Source organism: Salvelinus alpinus, chromosome 38 (genome assembly GCF_045679555.1).
Source record: "Salvelinus alpinus chromosome 38, SLU_Salpinus.1, whole genome shotgun sequence".
In the NCBI taxonomy this organism is placed as follows: Eukaryota; Metazoa; Chordata; class Actinopteri; order Salmoniformes; family Salmonidae; genus Salvelinus; species Salvelinus alpinus.
The window spans coordinates 8,169,388-8,195,086 of record NC_092123.1 but is presented as its reverse complement, the minus strand read 5'-3'; the positions used below and the strand labels follow the sequence as shown (position 1 = coordinate 8,195,086).

At 44.5% G+C, this 25,699-nt stretch overlaps 1 protein-coding gene across 2 annotated transcripts in view; it reads left to right on the top strand.

Moving 5' to 3' along the window:
- The window catches only part of ahr1b (aryl hydrocarbon receptor 1b), a 79,563-nt gene extending 62,552 nt beyond the window's left edge, over positions 1-17,011 (top strand). For both annotated transcript variants that reach the window (XM_071387293.1, XM_071387292.1), the window contains 4 exons: positions 1,702-1,843; positions 4,223-4,723; positions 4,961-6,188; positions 14,481-17,011. In XM_071387293.1, the coding sequence (XP_071243394.1) occupies positions 1,702-1,843; positions 4,223-4,723; positions 4,961-6,188; positions 14,481-14,627 (2,018 nt within the window). In that variant the 3' untranslated portion in view covers positions 14,628-17,011. The remainder of the gene's footprint in view (positions 1-1,701; positions 1,844-4,222; positions 4,724-4,960; positions 6,189-14,480) is intronic.
- The last annotated feature ends 8,688 nt before the right edge of the window (positions 17,012-25,699 follow it).

Here is a 25,699-nt window from a genome sequence, read left to right as displayed (position 1 = left end):
ACGAGCGGTCAGATAGCTAGCAACACTGACTAAAAGCTGCCTTGTGGGGAATCGTAGGTGGCTTGTTTTATCTTGTTGATGCCATGTCTTGTCGTGAAGTGTTTTGACTGATTTCATGTCGATTCTAATATGGCCAAAAAATCGCTAGCTAGCAAACCAACAACTCTAACGATGTATTTGAGAGACAAGCGCTCATTGTGCAAATGAATTTATGTTTTCAATTAACATTTGGAAACAAAATCTAGTTTACATGTTGTCAGCAATTTAAACCAACCCCGTCTTTTCTGCCACAAAGTTACGCATGCAACGTTTTTGTTGCTAAACAACCAACCCGTCTGTGTCTCTGTGTGGCACATGGTTGGTTAGAGTGGAGAATATGTTTACACGTAATCCAGATTATGAAGGAGATTGTGCAAAACCCAGAGTACAGCGGAGTACCGCAGAGTGGTGAACTGGGGCCACATATCCATATCAGAAATGGAATTAAAGATCCAAGGTCCACCAGTAGCCACTGAAACTGTCACGCGAATAAGAGTTTCGGTAGCACTGCAGGGGAACACATTGGGTGTAAATCTGCACGGTCTGCAAATCTCTTTACTGCAAGCCTCTGTAGAACAATGGGTCTACAGTGCCTCACACCTGCGTCCATTCACCACAATGAACCTACTCTGGGAAGCTGCACAGCTGAGACCTGCTCTACTCCACGACACACTCAGCAAAGCCAACAATAGGCAAATTGGGAGAAGGATCGAGGAGAGTGTGTTTGTATACATATCACATTTTATTTGATGCGCCGAATACAACATGAGCCGAAGACAACAAGTGTAGACTTTACCGTGAAATGCTTACTTACAAGCCCTTAACCAACAGTGCAGTTCAAGAAGAAGAAAATATTCACCAAGTAGGCTAAAATTAAAAGTAACACATTAAGAATAACAATAACGAGGCTATATACAGGGGGCACCGGTATCGAGTCAGTGTGCGGGGGTACAGGCTAGTTGAGGTAATCTGCACATGTAGGTGGGGGCGAAGTGACTATGCATAGGTAACAAACAAACAGCGAGTAGCAGCAGTGTACAAGGGGGGTCAATGTAAATTGTCCGGTGGCGATTTTATGAATTGTTCAGCAGTCTTATGGCTTGGGGGTAGAAGCTGTTGAGGAGCCTTTTGGTCCGAGACTTGGCGCTCTGGTACCGCTTGCCGTGCGGTAGCAGAGAAAACAGTCTATAACTTGGCTGACTGGAGTCTCTGCCAGTGTGGCTTTCCTCTGACACCGCCTATTATATAGGTCCTGGATGGCAGGAAGCTTGGCCCCAGTGATGTACTGGGCCGTTCGCACTACCCTCTAGCGCCTTACAGTCAGATGCCGAGCAGTTGCCATACCAGGCGGTGATACAACCGGTCAGGATGCTCTCAATGGTGCAGCTGTAGAACCTTTTGTGGTAATGTTGTGGTAGACCTGAGTGAGGTGTGGCGGTCACACTGAGGTGCGGCGGTGCCTGCGTGCATAGGTGCATGTACACTCGCATGTGTGCAAATAGCATATTTCTGCAGACTTGCTTTTGTAAGCGTCATGAGTGTGTAGGGGTTGGTTCCATGCATGGGTGCACATATGCACTGTGTTGCCTATGTTCAGTTATGACCATACAACCATTGGTTCTGATACATCCCCCCCTGACTCAGTGTCTTATGTGATTCCAGTGATCAAGACAGGAGAGAGCGGGCTGACGGTGTTCAGACTGCTCACTAAGGATAACCGCTGGAGGTGGGTCCAAGCCAACGCCAGACTGGTCTACAAGAACGGCAAGCCTGACTACATCATCGCCACCCAGAGGCCCCTGGTGTAAGTGCAGCTTTAGTCTCTTCACCACTTCATAACCCAATGATGTTTTGAATACATTTTTTAACCCTAAACACTTTTCTGTGTGTTAAATGTGACACTGGGGTTGATTTAGCACTGGGGATTTTGCTTTGTCTGTTTGTATGAAGGATTTCAATGAGGTGAATGTAATATGTAATCCTATACAGTCAGAACTCTTTAGTCCATAGTATTAGGGACTTTGGTCCGTATAGTCGTCCATAGTAGTCCCTAGTGTTAGGGACTTTAGTCTATATAGTCGTCCATAGTAGTCCCTAGTGTTAGGGACTTTAGTGCATATAGTCGTCCCTAGTGTTAGGGACTTTAGTCCATATAGTTGTCCATAGTAGTCCCTAGTGTTAAGGACTTTAGTCCATATAGTCGTCCATAGTAGTCCCTAGTGTTAGGGACTTTAGTCCATATAGTCGTCCCTAGTGTTAGGGACTTTAGTCCGTATAGTCGTCCATAGTAGTCCCTAGTGTTAGGGACTTTAGTCCATATAGTCGTCCATAGTAGTCCCTGGTGTTCTGGTAATCTCTTTCTCGTCCTGCTCTTGTTCCCAGTGAGACAGAGGGAGGACAGTAGATTGGATATCATCACGTTAATAGTACACTGTACACCAGGAGTTCCCAAACATTTTTGGCCCGCGACCCCATATTGATATCTGAAAATTCTCGCTACCCCAACCATATGAAAAACAAAATGTAATTTACTTTTTTTAATGTGGGGCTTTGACAGTCACTCATTTTAAAGTAATTTATCTCACCACCACTAATGAGATGGGTGTGTTTGATGCATGTCATGTCGGAGCGTCTCATAGTCGGGAGGCGTGGTCAACAGTGAGAACCGCATCTCTCCTGTCACGTCCAACCTGGATCGATATTTGGTTTTAATGCAGATGAGAGCACTGAATCAGCATACTATGAGTTTTAATGCTCTGAGGGAGACTGCGTTGTATTCCCTTTGAGTCAAGAACCAAAACGTCTCCATAGTGACCGGTGAACGCATTGTCTGCAGCATTCAGTCACATGGCAGCTCCATCAGCTGTTCAATTTCACTTACCGGCACGTCAACTGACCCAGGATCACAGTCAAAACGGATTTCGCTGATTCGTTCACTCATCCGTAGAATTTGTTTGTTTTTCCCTGCATGCTTGCCTTCAGTTCGTTCAGTTCCCCAAATATGTCTGTTACATAGGCAAGGAGACACGTTTTCTTTTCATTGCACAAAGTCTGTAATTTAAATCCATTGCGAATGACAACAGTTCCTCTCTCAATTAAAAAAATATTTTCAACACTACCTCTCGATAACCACCTAGCCTCGGTGTGAAATAGAACATTGTCATGCTCTGATCCCATATCTCCACATAGTTTTATGAACAGGTGTACTCAGTACAGTTTACAATCAAATGTACCTGCTGCATTATCTCAAAGTTCTGCGCTCAGCTCTCGGTGTATCCATTCTAGCTCAGTGGGTGTATCATACAATGTTGTCCATATGGCAGAGGGAGACACGTTCATAACTAAAGTGCAGAGGCCCGGCCCGCCGTCCAGTGATAGATGGAGCCCCATCTGTGCAAAAGCACCACTATTCGATCCCATGGAATCTGTTTTTCAGCACATTGTGAACACCCCCTGTGCCATATCATGCTTGGGAATCGTGAGACAACAATATGTCCTCGTGAATAGCATCCCCCGACATGCAGCGAACTAAAGTCGATGCATGGGCATCTCGGGCCCTCACCGCTAACATCCATTTGGAGAGCATAAGGTGGGGAGTTTGAGTCGTTCAGTCAGCGTATCCTCTTGATTGTTAGCTATAGCATCAATTCTTAGTTTCAGTGTTGTCTGACAGAGGTATTGATGTGAGTGTCTGTGCCTATGCATCCCCACACATTGTTTTCACCATATCAATTGCTGCCGGTGATGTCAGTCTCTGCAATAGTGTGTGGTTTCATAGCGTAGCCGGGTTTAGCCATTCACCATGGAAATTAGTCAAGTGCAACGGTCAAGAGCGGCCTTTTCCCACGATCTAAGGGCGCGCTCTGGTTGAATTTTACCTTTTTAGATTTGAATAATTTTCATTTAGACTTTTAAAGTTAACCACATTACAATGATTTTGAGGGACAAAATATATTTTTTCTATATATTGTTTTACCAGGATTTTGGAAATTCTCCCGCGACCCCATTTTCATATCAGGCGAGCCGACATGGGTCACGACCCCTAGTTTGGGAACCGCTGCGGCACACTGTTAAAATGAAGCTGCCACCAACTTTAAAGACACGGAAACTTGACTTTGCTGGAGTTTTGTCCTAAATAGTAAGAGTGTGTTCTGATTGGTTCTCTCCATCCTCTCGTTCCCAGGGAGGAGGAGGGAGGAGAGCACCTGAGGAAGCGTTCCATGCACCTCCCCTTCACCTTCGCCACGGGCGAGGCCCTTCTCTACCAGAGTAGCTACCCCATCCACGGCCTCACCGACTCACTCCAGGCTAAAGGCAAGACCAAATCCAAGAAGGGCAAGCTGGACAAGAACCCGTCGAAGGATAACGGTGGACTGGACCCCAGCTCCCTGCTCGGGGCGCTGATGAGGCAGGATGAGTCCGTGTACGTGTGCCAACCAGCCGTCGAGCCCAAGATGTCCTTCCACAGTAGTCTGTTTAGTGAGCGAGGTGAGGGGGAAGGGCAGAGCAGTGGATGCTATAGCGGTGGCCCTCTGGGTGGGGGTGTGGGAGAGAGCTGGAGCTCTGTGCCCAATGGGGTCACCACCTCCACTGGCCCCAACGGAGAGCCTCCGTCCAGCTTCGACCCGCTGCTCGCCACCCTGGACTCACTATCTCTGGAGGGGGACGAGACATGCTCTAACAGGTAATTGTATATTTGTGTATATAATATAATAAGTATTTTCCAATTTATTTGAGTGTAAAGTACCATTGGACTGCCCAATGTACAGCCAGTCTTGCCCAAGCTTTCCATTCTTTTGCCCTTTGGATAATGAGTTTTTAATTCAGATGGTTTTTCTATGTATGCATTGTTGTACTCCCATGGCTGAGGCGACTCTATGTATTTAGAATTTGTCAAATAAAGTAAATGTCTTCCTATCAGCGAGCTGTTCTCTGCGCTGGAGAACCTGGGTCTGAACGCAGAGGATCTGGAGCTACTGCTGCTGGATGAGAGGATGATCAGAGTGGAGATGGATCCGCACTACATCCCCTCGCTCAACGACCTGCTCACCAACAACGAGATCCTGTCCTACATCCACGACTCGCTGGAGAACAAGACCGAGGAGGGTCAGGGTGGGGACAGTCACCTGTCCATACCACAAACCTCCACCACAACCCATCCCCCAGGCCCTATCCTTAATTCTGCCCTTATCCTTAACCCTCATACCCAAGCCACCCCCACTATGCATATCTCTACCCTCCACCCCCAGGCTACTAACCCTCCTGCCCCCCAACCCATATTACCCCCTCACAGACTACCAAAACAGCCACCCATAGTGCAGCTCTCCCAGCAGATGCAGCAGCACCTCAACTTAGTCAAGCCCGTTCTGGCAAAATACCCCTGGCCCCCGACACAAACGGACGTCCCCACGCCAAGCCAGCCAGACACACTGCAGCACACAAACTCACTAGCCGTGGTCCATAATGGTCACTGGCTTCCCCAGCAGCAGCATATGCATGCGGGGCTGGACGACCACTGCCACAGCCTTCTCCCCCTGGTCAACGGTAAGACATCCCAGCTGGGGCCTCACGGGGCCGGGCAGCTCAAACACCACAACAACATCCATCTTCAGAGCCAGTGGCAGCAGCCGAACCAGCACCTACAGGCCCAGCTTCAGTCTCAGTGCCATTTCAAACAGCAGAAGGCAAGTAGCAGCAGCAGTGAACCTCTCAACGGGGTGCACCCTGATCCCGATTGGCAGAGTCCCGGCTACGACGACCAGTTGGGACCGACCGCTAACGGAGCCCGCACCGTCTCCTACCCCAACGGGCACGCGGACACCCTCTCACACACTACAGAAGGAGAGGTCACTCACACGGATTACGGTATGGGTGACTCGACTGCCATGGTCATGAACGGGGTTACGGTAGGGGGCATAGGTCACTACCAGGGACAAGGAGGGGTGACTGCTAACCTCTCGGACCATCTGGAGCATCACAAACAAGATTATCCACAGGTCCCATCCACCTATTTCCCTCACCAGTACTCCACCACACAGAACTCCTTAGATTACATCCTGGGGCTATCACAGCCTCAACACACCATGCCTACTCTGGACGCCTACGGCATTTTGAATAGCCCCGCTTCACAAGATGCCACTCACTGCAAGGTAAGAGTCAAAGAATAAAGCAAGATGCTCGTCGATCGATAATCAACCTAATGTCTCTTTCTTGTGTAGTATTTGGGGGAATTTCTGTGACTGTATGTTTATTTGTCTTGTGTTGTTTATGGGACCGTTTTGTTAATGGTCATTGACAGCCCAGCATTTAGAAGCTCCGTTTTCTATGTCATGAAAGCGATGGTTCTCTATAAAGGCACTAATATAGCATGGGGAGCCCAGCCTCGGGCTCGTTTGGGCTGCTGCTTTGTAGTTCAACGTTAAGATATGTTGATGTGGGGGCGCTAGAGAGCGTGCTATGGAGTAGACGTGCATTGCTAGAGCTCCGCTCAATTTTGAAACAAATTAATATTTATCTTAACCTCTCACAACCTATAACTTCAAACAAATATGAAAAAAGGAAAAGGCAACAAAAAAGGGGGCGCTAAACAAGATAATTGGAATGAGATAGACAACGAACCAATTTCAACGTCGCCGACCCACGAGGAGCTAGCTGAAGAGGCTAGCTTCCAAGAGTTCCCCACAGAACCTACTCAAAGTGACATACTGGCTGCCATAAACGCACTAAGCAAGAAGGTGGACACAAGGTTGGCTGATATCTCAAAGAGTATTGGGACTTTGGCCGAAACTGTGAAGGCAACTAAGGGAAGGGTGCACGGGGTTGAGCAGACGACAATCGATCACGAGGCCAGGCTACAGGACATAGAGAAACAGTGCGCAACGTTCAAAAATGACAACAAAACCCTGAAGGCCCGACTGGAAATGCTCGAGTCGCATTCAAGACGCCAGAACATCCGAATATGTGGGATCCAGGAGGACACTGAGAAAGGGAAACCCACTGAATTTGTCTCGGAGCTGATACCGGCATTGCTGGGGAGTGAACACTTCAAAACGGCCATCCTGATCGACCGCGCACACAGAGCACAGGCAACGAAGCCGGCCAAGGGCGGGCCACCAAGGCCATTCATTGTAAGGCTGCACTATCCCCACACCAGGGATCTCATCCTCAAGCTGGCTAGTCAAAAGTTCCCCCTTAACTACAACGGAGCCAGGGTGTCTTTCTACCCAGATCTTACCTTGGAGGTGAGGAACCAACGGAAAGAGTATGATGAGGTACGCAACAAATGCAGGGCGGCCAACATCCGATATGGATTCCTCTTCCCAGCCCGGTTTAAGGTGACAGTCGAGGGATCAACACGTACGTTTGACAACGCAAAAGAGGCCGATCTGTTCTTGACAAGCAAGCTCCCCGGCTGAGGATACAGAACGGCTGTGCCAGCAGGCTAAATGGCCAAATACAGGCCAGGAATGTGTGTGAATTGAATTTCCGGCCTATGTCTTTTCGATCAGAAGATCAGAAATTGGGACTTATATGATAGGTGAGATGTTGTGGCTAATATAGCATTGTTTGGCATGTCATGTTTTAACGCCACTCACCCCCTAACGTGAGAGTTAAGTTAAGTGTTATTTAATATTAGTTTATATGCGGAGCATCTATAGACGACGAGTTAGTTCAAGCTTTATGTCTAGACACCCTAAGGTTTGTGTGTTAGTCAAGGAGCGCTTCGTTTGGGGAAGTCACTCAGTAAAGGGACGGGTGGAGGGACGGGAGGGGGGATGGGGTCTGTGTTTTATGTTCACGTTTATTAGTACAGGTGGCATGACAAGCTCCCGCACGGCGGGACGTTTTTCTTCAGGGTTTTGTTTGACAGCAGCAATTTGCTTTAAAATAAGAAATGCCACATAGTGACCGAGCACAGAGTAGACCAGGTGGAATAAAGATAGTCAGCTGGAACTGTAATGGATTAGGGCATGTCGTGAAACGAGCTAAGGTTTTTTCTCATCTTAAATCACTGGGTGCTGACATAGTGCTTCTTCAAGAAACTCATATTAAACGCTCCGCGCAGGCCAAGCTACGAGTCGGCTGGATCGGTCAGATATACCAGTCTAACTTTGATGCAAAAGCGAGAGGGGTAGCAATCCTGATAAGGAAAAACATTCCTTTTGTTTACTCAACCTCGATTTCAGATCCTAATGGTCGGTATATTATTGTGGCTGGTACACTGAATTCAAAACCAATAACCTTGGTCAATTTATATGGACCCAACTTCGATGATCCATTATTTTTTCAAAGGGTATTTAAGGCCATACCAAATATCTCGGATACAAGTGTTATTGTTGGAGGTGACTTTAACTGTACGTTAGATCCTCTTTTAGATAAACAGCTATCAAGGTCACTTCAACAATCAAATGCCAGTGTCTGTCTAAATACATTGATGACAAACCTTAACATTGTCGATATTTGGAGACTGACGCACCCAACAGACAGGGATTATTCTTTCTTTTCATCAGTTCATAAATCATATTCCAGAATTGACTATTTTTTGTTGGACTCCAAACTAATTTCAGCAGCTGAGTCGGTTACCTATCACCCCATTCTAATTACGGACCACTCTCCTCTGTCCATGGTGCTGAAACTCGACAATATGTCGACAGGTCGGCGATCGTGGCGCTTAGACGCATACCTGTTGAAAGATGAGGCTTTTTGTCAGTATTTGAAGGAGCAGATTGCCTTTTTCCTCAGTACTAACGACACGGGGGATGTTGACGACTCCACCCTTTGGGAATCTCTAAAGGCGGTGATTAGAGGTTACATTATTTCTTATACATCAGAGAGGAAGAAACGTGCCAATACTAGGCTGAGAGAAATTGAAAGAGAGTTAGGGGAACAGGAGAACGTTTTTAGGACAAATTCCTCGTATACAGTCCTTGAGAAGATCACAAAGTTAAAGTATGAATACAATACCATCCTTTCGAAACGGGTGGGCTCTTTACTTGCTAGAACGCAACAAAGTTATTTTGAACTGGGGGACAAACCACATAAATTATTAGCAAGACAGCTAAGGCAGGTACAAGCATCTAGAGCTATTCACAAAATAAAAGACAAGAAGGGTAAAATAGTAACAGATCCGCAGGACATTAATAAATGCTTTGCGCAGTTTTACTCAGAGCTATACCAATCAAAATGCGATGCTACTGATCCACAAACTATGGAACGCTTTCTCGCTGAATGTGAACTTCCTAAACTACAGGGGGGCAGCTGGGGGCAGCTGCCGCACTCGATGCAGGGATAACCTTAGATGAAATTAACACAGCGATAGCACAATTTCCAAACAGCAAGGCCCCTGGGCCCGATGGATATGTAATAGAATTCTATAAGAAGTACTGCGCTAGTCTATCTCCACTTATGCTGCGAATGTTTCAACAATCCAAAGAAAATACCAAACTCCCGCAAACACTGTAATGAGGCTACAATAGCCCTGATCTTGAAAAAAGATAGAGATTCCATGGAGATGTCGTCGTATCGCCCCGTGTCGTTACTCCCCATAGAAAACAAGGTGTTGACAAAGATATTGGCAAACCGATTGAAAAAATATATTTCCGACATCATACACCCTGACCAGACAGGTTTTATCCCGGGCCGACATATATACTACAATTTGAGACGCCTTTTCAACGTAATGTATCATGATCATAAAGTTGAGGCAGTGGTAATAGCTCTTGATGCAGAGAAGGCGTTTGATCAGATTGAGTGGAAGTATATGATGTCGGTTCTGGAGCATTTCGGATTTGGAAAGGAATTTATTAATTGGATAAGAATTATTTATGCACACCCAATGGCGTCCGTTGTGACCAATCAGGAAATGTCGCAGTCATTCCGCCTGTTCAAGGGGTGCCGACAGGGGTGCCCTATTTCGCCTGCTCTCTTCGCTATAGCCATGGAACCCCTTGCTACTCGCATTCGGGCATGTGCCGATATAGCTTCTGTTAAAATAAAAGACACACAGCACAAAATTTCCCTATATGCAGACGATGTTCTTTTGTTTTTGTCTAAGCCTAAAACTTCTATTCCACCATTACTTAACTTGATAAACACATTCGGCTCCTTCTCTGGCTACAAGATAAACTGGCAAAAAAGTGAGTTGATGCCAATATCACGGCCTGTGGATATGCAATTTCTGCAATCTACCCCGTTTAGAACAGTGAGGGACAAGTTCACAAGCCTTGGCATTGTAGTGACAAGAGACCTTGACCAGCTATTGAAAGTGAATTGGGACATGAAAATATATCAGCTTAAACAAAATATAGATTTCTGGAAAACTCTGCCTATTTCCTTGGTTGGTCGTATAAACGCTATTAAAATGGTTGTCCTACCCAGGTTTCTTTACCTCTTCCAATGTCTACCCAATTTCATACCACAAAGCTATTTTAAGAAACTGGATTCAATAGTAACTCCATTTTTATGGGATAACAAGGCAGCCAGAATTTCAAAGAAGCATTTATGCAAGTACAAGATAGAGGGGGGCTTTGGCCTTCCTCACTTCAAACTGTATTATTGGGCTGCTAATCTGAACATTGTGTCTTTCTGGAGGGAAAGTTTACCTGCGATGAGACAGAAGGATATGCCTTCATGGCTTTTGATCGAGCAGGCCTCCTGTCAACGTTCCTCACTCCCTGCACTTGTTAATAGCCCATCATATGTGAAAAAACCCACTTATGACTCCAATCCAGTCATTTGTCATACGCTTAGGATCTGGAAACAGATTAGGGATTTTCTTAACATACCCACTGTTTACATAGACAGCCCGATTAGCCTGAATCATGCTTTCCACCCTGCATTGGATGATGTGGTGTTTTCACAGTGGAGGGAGAAGGGGCTCACAACAATTGGTAATTTATACATAGATGGTCAGTTAGCTTCATTTCAACAATTACAGGCAAAGTTCAACATGCCAACAACACATTTTTTCAGATACCTCCAAATCAGGAATTTCTTAAGGACACATATCCCACAGTATGGCATTAAGCCCAATAGTCCTACATTAGATAGCTTGATACTTGTCAAACCCCATTCAAAAGGGTCGGTCTCTAGACTGTATGATGTGCTACAGGCCCACATAGAGGTATCCACAGACACCATTAAAAGGGCTTGGGAACAAGAACTTGGTTCAGAAATCTCAAATGAGGACTGGATAGAAGCTCTCAGGAATATAAACCACAGTTCAGTGAATGCCAGACACAACCTTGTACAGTTTAAGGTGATACACAGGTTACACTACTCAAAAGTAAAACTGCATAAAATATTCCCGGACACCTCACCACTGTGTGAGAGGTGCAAGCAGGATGAGGGGACGTTGACCCACTTATTCTGGACATGCCCTAAATTACATGCTTACTGGGCTCTCATTTTTGATTACTTATCTAAGGCCTTTGATAGAGTTCTAGCCCCAGACCCATTGATCGCTCTGTTTGGTACAGTTGATGGGAATAACCAGGAAGGGAAAGCTGTCTCTCTGTGTACTCTATTAGCCAAAAGGCTCATATTGCAATTTTGGAAATTGGAGACTGTACCTACCTTTGAAATGTGGTTACGGGATTTAGGGAATGTAATACATATGGAAAAGATTCGATACAACACCTCCAATAGAAGTCCATTGTTTTACAAAATATGGCAGCCGATACTGGATAAATGGTCTAGCCCCGCTTCATAACTGGGCTGACGATCTGCTGCTACTCTGTGCTGTACTCCACTCAATATTTATTTTTGGCTGAACTACACTGCTTGTAATGACTATATGCTGTCTTCTTATACATGTACCACCTAATAGGATTTTGTTTTATTTTGTGTATGTGTGAGTTAACTTTTGTTTTGTCCTCTAAACTGGCCATCCCATTCAACAGTACAATGAATGTCATTGTTTGTATTGCTGTCTTTTTTACTTTATTTTTATTGGAAAATAATAAACATATTATAAAAATAAAAAAAAGATATGTTGATGTGAGCAGACATGCAATGTAAACCGATGCGTGGAGAGCAAGGGTCACGGCAGTGGCGAGTCTATTAATGGAGAGGAGAAGTAGGTCGGAGTAGCGCTGATCCTTGAGGATTGCACCGCAGTGAAGTCAACTGTTGAAATGATTCCGTCAACTTGCAGTAGGAATAACCTCTCCCACCAGGGTTGTGTCCTTGCAGGCAGCACAACATAGCCTTGACCTAAACGCCTGGTCTGATCCTACCGCAATGTGATTGTGAAGAAAGCGGTGGTCTGTAGGCCCACCTTACATTTTCAGCTTTGAACAGATTGTAAGCATGGCTTCAGATCCGGACACTGATTGGACGTGAACTAGTGTAGGCGTTTGAGAGAACAGTGGGCTATTCCACTTCCATTGCTGCTGCTTCAGGGTGTCTCGTACAGTACTCTACAGTTACAGTGTATGTTGTGTTCAGTAATGTAGTGTTCTAGCGCAGTCGAGTATTGAATGATGTCACGTGCGGTGTGCGTGCACGGATGTGTGAGTGTCGCACAAGTTTGTACCACTTACCACTTGTGGTCCCGTGTGGCTCAGTTGGTAGAGCATGGCGCTTGCAACGCCAGGGTTGTGGGTTCATTCCCCACGGGGGGACCAGGATGAATATGTATGAACTTTCCAATTTGTAAGTCGCTCTGGATAAGAGCGTCTGCTAAATGACTTAAATGTAAATGTACTAACATGTTGATCTGAAGTCAAGACGTTCAGTTTGATTGCACAACAAGCCTCCGTACATTTGGCGACGAGGATGAGATCCGGACCAACGCGTGCCTTTTTGTTACTGTATGCAGTAGTCCTGTCATATAGGGACACAAGGGGCCCAGTCAGTCAAGACAAGGCCTCAGGGCAAGACAAACTGGACTATAGAGCTCCGCTCATTAGTACATCATACAGTCCATTCTGCATGCTGGACACCATCTTTCTCTCCTTGTTTGTTGTGCAGAATTAATGTTTCAAGATCCATGAAGGGTAACGAACTAAAGAGTTGGTTGATCTCTTTGGAGGGAGAGAGACGATGGTGGTTGAGTCCCACAGTGAGAGCTATAGCTCCCAGGCAGCGAGTGCTAACCGGACCGGCGTCCATTCATGCTCCCGCCCCACTCCGCCTTTCCTGTGTTTTCCTTCGGGGTCAGCGACCATGCCCCAGAGGAACATAGAGCCAAGCTGGCCAGTCAAGCATGAGCTGTCCTGACCTACAATTTGCCCATCATCATTACCTAATACATACAGGGGCAGAAGAATGTGTGGAAATGTTGTGTGTGCGCATGGGTGCGTGCCTACACGCGTGGTGTCACATCCCACCACAGGGGGTGTTGATGTGATTTGGGACGGAGTAGCATGAGAGAATTAGAGATTAGTTGAGTTTGGCCTACCTTAACCTGGCTGGGTTTGTCCTGCTGCAGGTGCTCAGTGTCCTGCTGGCCTGCCACTATAGGGGGCCTATATAAGGTGGCCCTATTAGGATTTCTACATGGATGATGCCGAGGTAATCCAGTTAGGGCCCACTAAACAGGATTACAATTAGGCCGATGGTAGGAGCTGTCACAACAGACACTCTGTCCTCACACACACACAGAGGATTCCCTCATACAGTACATAGTCACACCTCTGGCGTATAGAGAGTGGAGCTCAGTACGTGTACCAGTGTCGGTACTCTGTTGGTTTGGCGGATGTGCTACTTTTTGTAGTTAGCTAGTATATGAGCGACTACTACAAGATACAGTTAGCTACTCTATCTTGTGTCGTACAGGCCCTGTCTGTGGGGGAGGTTTAGTCGGTAGCCTGGTCCTGTTGTAATCCTACCCTGGTGCAGTGCATGGTTTAGTCCCTTCTCAATGTCATGTACTGTGTTCTCTGTCCTGATGACTGCGGGCCCCCAGTCCACCCAGCCTCTGCTGTCTACCGCTGTGTGTGTGTGTGTGTGCGCTCTGCTCCACTCTACTCTCTGGCTGACCTGACCTACAGTAGCCCTTTCCTGCAGTCAAATGACCTAGTGTCCTCATGGGTAGAATGTTATTCATATTTTTAATAATTTCATAATTAATAAACATTATTTCTAAAAACCCACAGAAAATCTGTTTCTATGTCAAAAAGTGTTATATTTCAGTCTTCTGTGATGTATACAAGTGTAATATTGGGATGCAAACTCAAAATGTAATACATTTCAACTCTATATCTGACATGGTACAGTTGTCTACTTTTTTTTAAAGCCCATAACCACATGTGTGAGGTGTATACCGAAAATCACTCTGTGTGACCCTGATTTAACCCACTGCATTTAAAGGTTAACTGATTAGTGTCAATGACCACGCCATAGAACAGAGCCTAGTGTAGTGATTATAGTTGGTTTGGTTTTGGGGGGGGGGTTGTGTCCTATACAGCTCCAGTGATATTTTCGTGTTCTGTGTTTAGATGGAGAGCGGCTGCATCCTCAACGACACCAACGTGGCTTACACAGGGAGCTGTCTACTGCCCAATGTGAACAGCCAGACAGCCAGCGACAGTCTTCAGACCCTACCCACCCTCCCAGACCCACAGACTACTGGCTTCTACCTCTGAGATGGGGGAGGGGGTGCTGAGGAGGGGGTGGCAGGGCAAAGAGAGACCATTGGACCATTTTGTCAGTACAAGAGAGTGGATTGGGGGGGGGGGCATAAAAAATAAAGCGAGAAGAGGAGGAGAAGCAAAAGAGGAAGAATTAAACTGAACTGTGTTGGTTACGACTTTCTATGTAACGTTCTCTGCATTTAATTTGTGTACGACGGACTCCGTACTCGGTGAAAGAGCTCAGGATCGTGTCTCTCTGCACTCTCTCACAGTAGTTTCCCAACTGGCACACAGCTCAGGGGGGGGGATGCATCTTATGTTGTTACACATTTTTTTATGAACGCTATGGTTGGTTGAGAGAGCAGCGATTTCTTCACCACTGTGAATTCCATAGTTTTTCTTTATGGGTGTACAAAATACAGTTTCCGACAAGGATTATTAAGACTGAGAAGAGATTTTTTTTTTACCACTCATAGCTACAGTACCGCGCTTCAATACAGTGTAACTTGTTAAAGGAGGGAAAGTGAATGTGGGTATGGAAAGGATGGAGACGGATTGTTATGGAGATTAATATTCGTAATGAAGAATGATGAGACATATTGATTGATTTGAAGGAGCTGGACGTCTGGAATTATTGTGAGGTAGATTACAAATGTTCTGTCCTGTGTGTTTTATGTTTTGTTGTGTCATCTGCCCACAGAGATGAAGAGGAATTGATTCAGGCCTATCATTTTTGTTTTGGTGATCTGCGTGTTGGTAAAAGAGTATTTAGGTTGTCCTCGTGCATGTTATTGAGATTGAATATGTGAAACGGATCCCATATTATGGTCAAATGGTATCTGAATATGAAGAGGGAGAGCAGATCAGAGGAAGGGATGACTGTTTTGGTGTTTATTTTCACCAGTATAATGTTGTGTATTTATTTAAATGGCACTCAAATCAACCGAAGCATTTTCTTATTTTCTTGACCGGCTACAGTGTGAAATCACTCAGTAAATTAAGTTCCGGAATACAGCAGTACACAGCTTAAATTCACTAAATTCAGGAAGTAAACAAATAAAGTCCAGATCCATCATTCCTCATTGAAAAGCTTTGAGGAAAAACTGAAATTTGGATTTAAGTTGACTTCCTGAATTGAAATGAAATTGAGCTAAACAAACTGTATTCGATGCCAAGAGGCAGAGGAATGGGAACGGCGGCTTCTGACGTGACGAGAAAGATAATTTCAATGGGCTTCCTCTCTTACAGGGCCCAAAGGGATTCCATCATGGTCATCTATCACAGTGGTTCTCAAACCTCTCCTCGGGGACCCCCAGAACATTCACAATTCTGTTGTAGCCCTGAACTAGCTCACCTGATTCTCCTAGTCAAAGGCTTGATGATTCGCTGACAAGTTGAATCAGCTGGGCTAGCTTTAGAATAGATCAAAAGCGTGGGACAGAAGCGGGTCCCCAGGAGAGGTTTGAGAACCGCGGATGTATCGCACTGAAAACATTCCATGAGGATTGACTTGGTCATACTCATGAGCATTGATACAAAAAAAAACAAATGAGAGGACAAGTCTTTTAAAGAGATTCTATATTGAAAAGGTGCAATGTTGAATGTGTTGTGTATATTGTAAAAGAGTTGTAAAAATATCCTATTACAGTATTTCGTTGTAAAAAGTTCTGGGAAATCATTTTTTAATTCATATTGGTAGTGTTAGAATAATTGCGTCCTAAATGGCACTCTATTCCCTACATAGTGCTGTACTTTTAACCAGAGCCCTATGGGAATGGGGTGCCATTTGGGATGTAGCTTATATTTGTTTGTCTTTTTTTGTATAGATGTTTCTTATATGAAATAGATTTATTTCAATCGACCAGGAGATATATGTAAAAAATAAAAAAGCAAGGTGACAATCAATAACAACAAAAAAACTGCTAATTAAAAAAAACTTGTGTAAATAGTTCAAGGTAATTTTTGACATTTTGTTGCAAGCTCTACTTTTTAAAAGCACTGCTCCTTTACAAGCAATTTTTCTCTAGCACAAAAAGTAGGCTTGTAGAAGATCATTTTGGACTCGATATTATATGACTACAGTAGCTACAGTTCTGTGTTTTATTTCAAAGTCATGTTTGAACTTTTTGTGACTTAAAAGAATATGGTGCCATAGTTGTGACATACTGCAGACTCACATCCCAGATTTGTATGTTTTATTGTTTAAAGATACAATTGTGTCATTGTTCTTTTTTTTTTATCACGTTGAATTTATTTTGATATTCTAACACGCTCAAAGTTATTGTAGATGTAAAAAAAATAATAAAACATTTTTTAAAAAGCAGTTAAAATGTTAAAATATACTATTTGATCCTGGAAATAAAAGATTTGTGCAATCACAGTTCATCTTAATCATAGTATATTTGTGCTCATATTATTTTGTCTCTTTGAAGTGTTCATTTAACAATTATTTCTGATTGGTTCTGTAATGTACACTATGAACTTAAAGGTGCTGATTCTTTAACACTGTGGGTATTAAAATCACAAGTGAAAATGGGCTGTGTATGTTCTAATACGAAGGTCGATCATTTCTTCACCCACAAGTCTCACAGCTCACTTGTGTGCCTATACAGTAGGATCATTAAAGGCAATGGCTGCGATGCTGTCTGGACAGTAGATTAAAGACAGACAGACAGACAGACAGACTTTTAGGGGAGAAACCAAGGAACCAGAGATCCAGTCTGGAAGCATGCGTTCAAATTCCCAGAGGACAGCTTCGGTTTTGCTGTTCAACTGAAGTACGGCCCAGAAAGACAATTCCCATAGACAGCCCCATAGAGAAGTCAAATTCATAATAAAACACTTTAGTCAACACCTTCGTGCACAAAAAAATCCATTGAATTATTAAAATATTAGTTGCTGAGGCCGATTCAAAAATAAATACATTTTTTTTAATTGTCAGTCAGCCAAAGATATTTACATTTTATATTCATGCTCTGATGTCATGAGCCCAGCTGTCAGAATTCCTGGAGCATGTTCACACGATACTGCTGTCTGGCCAGTGCTAGTGCACAGGCAGAGTAGTCCCGGTAAAAAAAGATGTCAACCACCACGAAGCGGTGTATGCGAACGTGGTACAGTACGTTGAAAACAACGGGTGTCCATCTTGGACGCTGTCTCCAGTACTTCTATACCTAAGTGGGACAGACAGACGTTTGAGGAGACGGACAGACTTGTCCTGGAGACAGGAGTGACGCACGCTGTGCACCACCCTACCAGGAAGTGAGACAGTCTCTCAGAGTGCTTCTATCTCCATCCTCATTGATCGTTTCTCTCCATCCATCCCCCCCTTAATCCCCAGGACAAGCTCTCCCTTTTTGCACAATGGCAATGTGTGAACACTCACCCAGGAGCAAGCAAACAAACACATATTGATATCACAGTCACCCCCGCCGGAGACTAGAATAACTACAGCTACCAACAGAGGGGACACACAGTGACAGGCATCCATTTCTTTCTGCCTGTCTGACTGACTTCCCATCCATGAAACTAGCACGCCATTTTCTCCATCACTTCCTATCTCCTTTCTGTGTATCCTATATATGTCTGCTGTATGTGTATCATGGGTTGTGTTCATAAGCAACGAAGTGGGTGAACATATTTTGAAACTGAGTGAGTTAGAGCTGAATTTCTGTTGCAAACCTTTTTGGTACACTTTGTCCTACTGAACACGTTGGACCATAATAGACAAGGTGTTGGTTGGTGGAGACAGGAGAGAGACCCTCTGTGGCGTAGCTAGACAGTCCAGAGTCCAGACAGAAACAGCCTCCTGCCTCGTCACTCTAATGCCTGCCAAGTTACAAACAGTCTCTGTCTAATGAAGTGTGACAGCGTGGCATATTCTATTGAATAGAAACGCAAAGGGCTATTTTTGAATGTTCACAAAAAAATCTTAGTTGAACCGTCTTGGGAGCATTCATTCAGGAAGATGTATTTGTAAATCTTTCACTGGGGGACTTTTACAGACAGTTTTATCTTGGAAGTAGTTCCTGCTTTACAAAGCTTCTCCATTACATTCGCCTTTAGAAATTGATGTAATAATAACATGTCTTAATTCCAGTCCCCGGCAGCATATATCCTGTACATGTTTATCTACTTTAGAACAATGAGGAGACTGTTGAGAAACCAAAGAGAGACGCAATGCCCAATGACAGATGCACAGGTTCACCCAAGCCAACCAATCCCTCCGGTCTGCCTCTGCCTCCCTCACTAGCTGTTTTCATCTTTAATGACCCATATGAAACCATTTATGAGAGTTTTTCTTCTCCTTTGGTTTCCTCAGTTAGCCATGCATGCTTGTAACATGATCAACAGGAGGAAGCAGGTCTAGCCCGTAGGTCTTCTCCAGTGTTTTCCAACACGTCCCACTCCATTCCAGGGGAGAATGTTTTTATGGTACGGATGGAGCTCATATGTATAGAAGGCGGTTGCTGGGGAATAGGATGGAGTGTGTGTGTTCATGTCCTGGTCATTGAGATGATCCCTCTCTACACCATACCTAGCCCTTGTGTGAACAGTGAACACAGAGACAGTCCAAATGGTAGCCTATTCCCTACAAAGTGCACTACTTTTGACCAGAGCCCCGTGGTACCTGGTCAAAAGTAACGCACTACATAGGAAGCCATTTGGACACTGCCGTAGTGCACAACACTATATGCATTATAGATTCCCCGTCAACCCTGGAAGTGAACCAATGAGCCCCATTAGGTCACGGCAACTTACTCCTCAATTAGGAAGCTTTCTGCTTTCATGTCACCACAGCAGCCTACACACGGGCTGATTCCCTAATGCATAGAAAGGATATTACATATTCAACGGTTGCTCCATACCATTCAGGGCAGGCCATTTCCCGAATGGCAAATATAGGTTCTGTACCTATGCTTTGCGAGCAGCAATCTTGAGAAAGAGAGTGGTGACCTGGTTTTTGAGTGACCTGGTGACAGCAATACTTACATTTTACATAACATTTTAGTAATTTAGCAGACGCTCTTATCCAGAGCGTCTTACAGGAGAAATTAGGGTTAAGTGCCTTGCTCAAGGGCACATCAACAGATGGCCCAACGCTCTTAACCACTAGGCTACCTGCCGCCCTACTTGAATACAATACAATACAATTGGCCAATACTTGACGACAGACAATCGAGGATAACTGCAGGGTAGGACTGAGAGGGCCTTCGATATACTGCAGTTGTTTTTTCCAAAAGCAACAGAAAGATGGTGCGTTTGCTTTAGTAAGGGTTGAGGTTGACCTTGCTTCTAAGTACCGCGGTTTGTCTGTGAATGAACATGCCATTCAACTTTATCATTGAGTCTTGCGTTGTGTCCTGGAGTATCCACTCCAGGGACTCTGAGTTCTTTATAGATCGGTTTCTGAGTTGTTTCTTCTCTCTTCTCTTTTTAATTTGTCTTCTGTGCACTTGACACACTGTGTTGCCCAGGAAGAGTGTTGCTGCTGGAGATGGATCTCTCCATCGACCCATCCCTCCGTCCCTCCCTACATCCCTCCCTCCCCACTAGTCCCCCGTCGTTCAGCCCCCCATCCCCCAACACACACACACCCCCCGTTCCCCCCCACCACCCCGTGGGCTGTCAATGCACATTACTTCCAGCTTGTTGCACACACTCCCCTTTCTCTCTCCTCCTCATAGCAACATTGATTTTAGCTGGGGTTATATATATATTCTAAGATCATTTTTATTCTTTTTAACTCTCCTAAAAAAAATTGTAGAGTTGAAACAATGATATTCCAAGAAGTTGGAACGCTTTTGGCGTTTGACTGTGACTAAATTCGTTGCGGGGAGGTGTGGTGGAGGCAGAGTTGAAGGGGATCTCTCTCTCTCTCTCTCTCTCTCGCTCTCTCTCTCTCTCTCTCTCTCTCTCTCTCTCTCTCTCTCTCTCTCTCTCTCTCTCTCTCTCTCTCTCTCTCTCTCTCTCTCTCTCTCTCGCTCTCTCTCTCTCTCTCTGTACTTTTCAACTGTAGCGTAGAGCACCAATAACCTGAAGCCGCAACAGTAGTTACATATGCTGACACAGTGCTTAGAAACAACATTACTTCAACAGCAGACACAAGCCAGCGTTCCATGTTATGTTGTCTCTAATGGAATGTGCTTGCACTCACACAAAGAACAGAAAAACAGAAGACTTGTGCGCACTTGACCTCACCTTGGCTTCAGAAGGTTGTACAGAATGTTGTATGCTCTTAACATCAACTATGAAGATATCAAATCCCTTTAGCTCAACAAGCCAAAGCATAAAGCAGACATGGGTCCGCCACACCTCCACATGTGGAAGAGGGAGCTGTCGTGAAGGTTTAAAGAAGAGGCATGGCCAGTGTGGGAAGAGAGGGAGGAAAGCTCCTATGGTCTTCCCCTCCCGGGCATGATGCACCCCTCCCTCGGAGTATACAGACCTTAACCTAGATCCTGAGATCCCCCCCTGAGAGGTGTGGAGCTCAGTGGAGCTAGCCTGCCATCTAGACTGCTGCTAATGCAGTAGACAGACACCCTGCATTCACGGTAAACGCTGCGTGTCGGAAATGGCCTTGATATTTCGATTGCGCAATCTGTAATGCTTCAGCGATACAGATTGAACAGAGCCTTAAAACGTACATTTGTCATAGTCCATGTGTTTTTCGTTTTGCAATTGTGAATGAAAATTAATGAAAAAAAACGGACCAATTTAGTTATGGAGAAATTACTTTAAATGGACCTTTTGTCTCCAGTGGAAAAAGTACAGTAACATTTTCATCAAATAGTCTGGAAAATTCAGAAACACATTCCTGGTGACTGAAGAGTTCTGGACAGGCAAGAACTAGGACGGTCCAGAGCCATATATTTATTTGTTCTAAATATATGCCTCTTGGATGGTCCATTTCCTGGCTGTGTGGGAGAGAAGGTCAGGAATTATCCGGTGGCCAACTGAAAGCTTGCACTTAGTGTCTAGTGGGCCCACAGGGGGTGGGGTGGGGGGTGGTTGCTAAGGGAGTATGAATTGGTCATCAGTCTGCTAGCATCCACCAACCCAGTTGGATGCCCATTCTCCTGACCTTGTACGAGCTCCCCTGTGTGTAGACTTCAGCAGCACTCAAAACTCTGCTATACTGTAGGGACGGCATTTAAATGTCATATGTAGGGAGACCAAGTAGTGGCTCAACAGAATGTACTAAACATAAATGGAAATGTACATTAAGACAGATCACACAGCTTTAATGATGTGTAGAATAGAACTGAAATTAACTCATGCATATTGTGCCAAATGTTACTTGCACAGGAGGTTGGTGACACCTTAATTGAGGAGGATGGGCTCGTAGTAATGGCTGGAGTGGAATGGGTGGAATGATATCAAATACATCAAACACATGGTTTCCATACTTTAATACACAAGTGAATTTGTCACAATACTTTTGGTCCCCTAAAACCGGGACATTGTACAAAAAGTGCTGTCATTTCTAAATGATATGGATGAATATACCATCAAATTAAAGCTGACAGTCTGCACTTTGACCTCCTAGTCAATGTATAATTTCATCCAACGTGCGGGAGTACAGAGCCAAAACAACAAAAAATGTGTCACTGTCCCAATTCTTTTGGAGCTCACTATATTAGCAAAAGAGACAGTCATAAAGAATTATTTGTCCCCTTTCTTTATGTTAGAAATAATGGTTTTTAAAAAAGCCTCTTTTCCCTCTTACTAGCTCCGACATTGCTGATAACTACTTTTTTGAGGAAAAAATGTACTTACTAAGACTGTGATATGTGGTTGTCCCACCTAGCTATCTTAAGATGAATGCACTAACTGGAAGTCACTCTGGATAAGTGTGTCAACTAAATGACTAAAATGTAAATGTCACTCTTCATCCTCCTCGTCCGATGGGAACTGCCTAATACGATGTGATGCCTCAGGATAAAGAGCGACATCACTCAACAATTTCACTTCCTGTGGCATCTTAATAAAGTCACACAAGACATTATCATCATCAGGAAGCAGGAAGTCATCCAACCAGCCCAGGGGCTCTGCAGTATCTGGATGTGTCATCAGCTAATACAATGTTATTCCTCCCAACAGGGGGGCAGCCCAGCCACCTTCCACTCAATGAGTTAGCACATCCAGGGGGCTGTGCCAATAATAACCCTGGCTCGCTCTCCAGCCAGCCAGCAGCCAGCCTAGTGCTTTAAATAGACACAGATCAAATCAAATTGGCAGTTCTTTTCTCTGCAAAGGTCAGTGAGTGCTTTCTCTGTTAGACCTGGAAGCCCAATGTGCTGTAGGTAGGTAACCAACAGGATATAGAGAGAGGACTTGGTAGAAAAGGTGTAGACTCTAGAGATCTGCTGCTGCTGGGGTTAACTCTTAGCACCTCACCTCTGTGGCCCAGGTATAGTGACAGTCTGTCAGATGTTTTCTCTGTCACACCTCCGTTCCCTGCAGTTCAGCGAGAGACCAGCGGCAGCACCCTTGAGGGCGGTCGGTTGAGCGACAAGGATGCTTCCCAGTGGACAAAACAGGGACCTCACAGATCAACCTGACCCAGCATCATGGAACCTTGCTAGAGTAGATGCTGTTTTGGATGTCCCTGGCTTGACACACAATAGTTACATCCCAAATGACACCATATTCCCTTTATAGTACTCTACTTTTGACCAGGGCCCCAGGGGTCTTTGGGGACACAAACCATGGAACCTGACCTCATACTCTCACATACAGCAATACAAAATAACATTGATTAAAGTTACCTATGGGAGCCGACAGGAAATCTAACCTAAGCCTATGCCCGATTGCCCACTGTCACACATACTGTGCATGTTATGAACAGTACACTGTTTATCCATTGGACAATAGGAGGCATTCCTTCTGCCTTTGTATAATGCCTCAGTGAGCATATTTTGCAGCACGGTTTAACTTATAACCTTCTCTGGCAGTGTGTTATGGGTGACTCAAAGCAGCGGGCAACCATTAGCTTGTCTTTTGTGTCAATATGCCACAACAGGTTTTGATCAGCTGCTCAGTTGGTGAGCCCCAGTGGATGTGGAGGGAGGCAGTTGGGTACAGGAGGAAACATGAAATATTCATTATGTGGAACTAACCAGGGTTGGGTGTCAATTCCAATAGAATGCAGTCAATTCAAGAAGTAAACTAAAATTCCAATAAAAAGAAGGAAAAATGAACGTCTATTTTCAATTACTTCTCATTATCTGAAAATGAGAAGGTATTTATGAACATGTTTTTTCCATTTGTAGAGATTAAATTTAAATTTGAATTGACTGATTATTCGAATTGACCCCAACGCTGATGCGGAACTAATTGGAACCTGGGAATCAGTGCAACAGTTGCAATTCCCCTACTGGTGCAAGATTGTCTCAGCCCCAGATGACTGTGTACTTCCACTCATGATGAAATCATTTGTTAATTTAGCTAATTGAAATCTCTTTTCTTTTTCATTTTTCCAAATTCAATTTGGTGAGCTCCTTTGTACAGACAGGATATCTTGACACAGCCATCAGCCTCTCTACACACATTGTATTTCCTCCCTCATCTCTTCATGGACTAGGATCACATGTCAAAAGACCCCAACCACCCAAGCCATAGACTATTTTCTCTGCTGCCGCACGGCAAGAGGTACCGGTGCATCAAGTCTGACACCAACAGGCTCCTGAACAGCTGCTATCCCCAAGCAAAACGAATAGTTGACAACATAGCTACACGGACCGAGTTCACCTTGTATCTTATTGATCTTTTATTTCAGGAGTTGCACTGTCTCTATGCACACTCACAGGGCCCTACACACACACACTGTCACTCCAACACACACACTGTCACTCCAACACAAACACAAACACTCACGCCATCATTTGCTCATTCACGCAGAAATATGCACATACATTTATACTGACTCTACATACCCGCACACCCACTCACATGCAAGCTGCTGTTACTCTGTTTATCTTCTATCCTGTTGACCAGTCACCTTACCTTTATACATATCTACCTCTATCATTCCACTATCCCTGCATGTAATGGAACTGAATTGTTAAGTGTTTCTTGGATATAGTATGTTTACTTACTTTATTGTGTATTTCATATTTCTTAATCTTATTTCTCGTGTGTTTTTTTCTGTCAAGACATTGTTATTGATTATTGCATTGTTGGTTTTTGAGTTTTGCAATGAAGGAATTTCACTGTACTTGTGCATGCGATATTAAAACTTGAAATTTGAAACTTGTCAATATTATTTGCTATGAGACTATTTGCTGTCAAAGAGCAAGATCCCAGGCCTGCTCTATTGTTTTGCCTCTTAATGGAATTGACCCAGACATGTTTCTCTGTAATGCTTTCTGATTGGTAGACCGCCAAAACGAAACGTAAACAAAGGGAGAAAGGAGGAAGAGAATACCCCCCACTCATAATATTTTGATAGGGCTTCTCGATGTTAACAATTCACAGAGCTGAGACTCACTCTAGTTTTGTCCTGGGGCTGAAGACAGTGCACAGGAGAAGCACTGTGGCTTCTGATGTAAGGCCCCCCCAACCCTGTGTGTGTGTGTGTGTGTGTGTGTGTGTGTGTGTGTGTGTGTGTGTGTGTGTGTGTGTGTGTGTGTGTGTGTGTGTGTGTGTGTGTGTGTGTGTGTGTGTGTGTGTGTGTGTGTGTGTGTGTGTGTGTGTGTGTGTGTGTGTGTGTGTGTGTGTGTGTGTGTGTGTGTGTGTGTGTGTGTGTGTTTGCGTGCGTGCGTGCGTGCGTGCCATCTGCTATATGCCAAGATGAGAGCTCATAGATTTGTCTTCGAGGTCATATTCACTCAGTGGAAGATAAACTACACAATATGGCGTATGGTTTTGATGACTGGTCGTGGGATTTGTTAGCAACAACATTGAGTCACCATCAGTCGATTCTTGTAATTAGGTCAATTCAGAAAATCTGAAAATGCTGACCTGTACCTATGTTTGTCCTGTACAACTGCGGTCTTCCCATGGGATGATGAAATTCATACTTTGAATAAAAACGTTTAATCAAATACAACCGCCGACTTCTTATTCATTTCTGTTGCTCG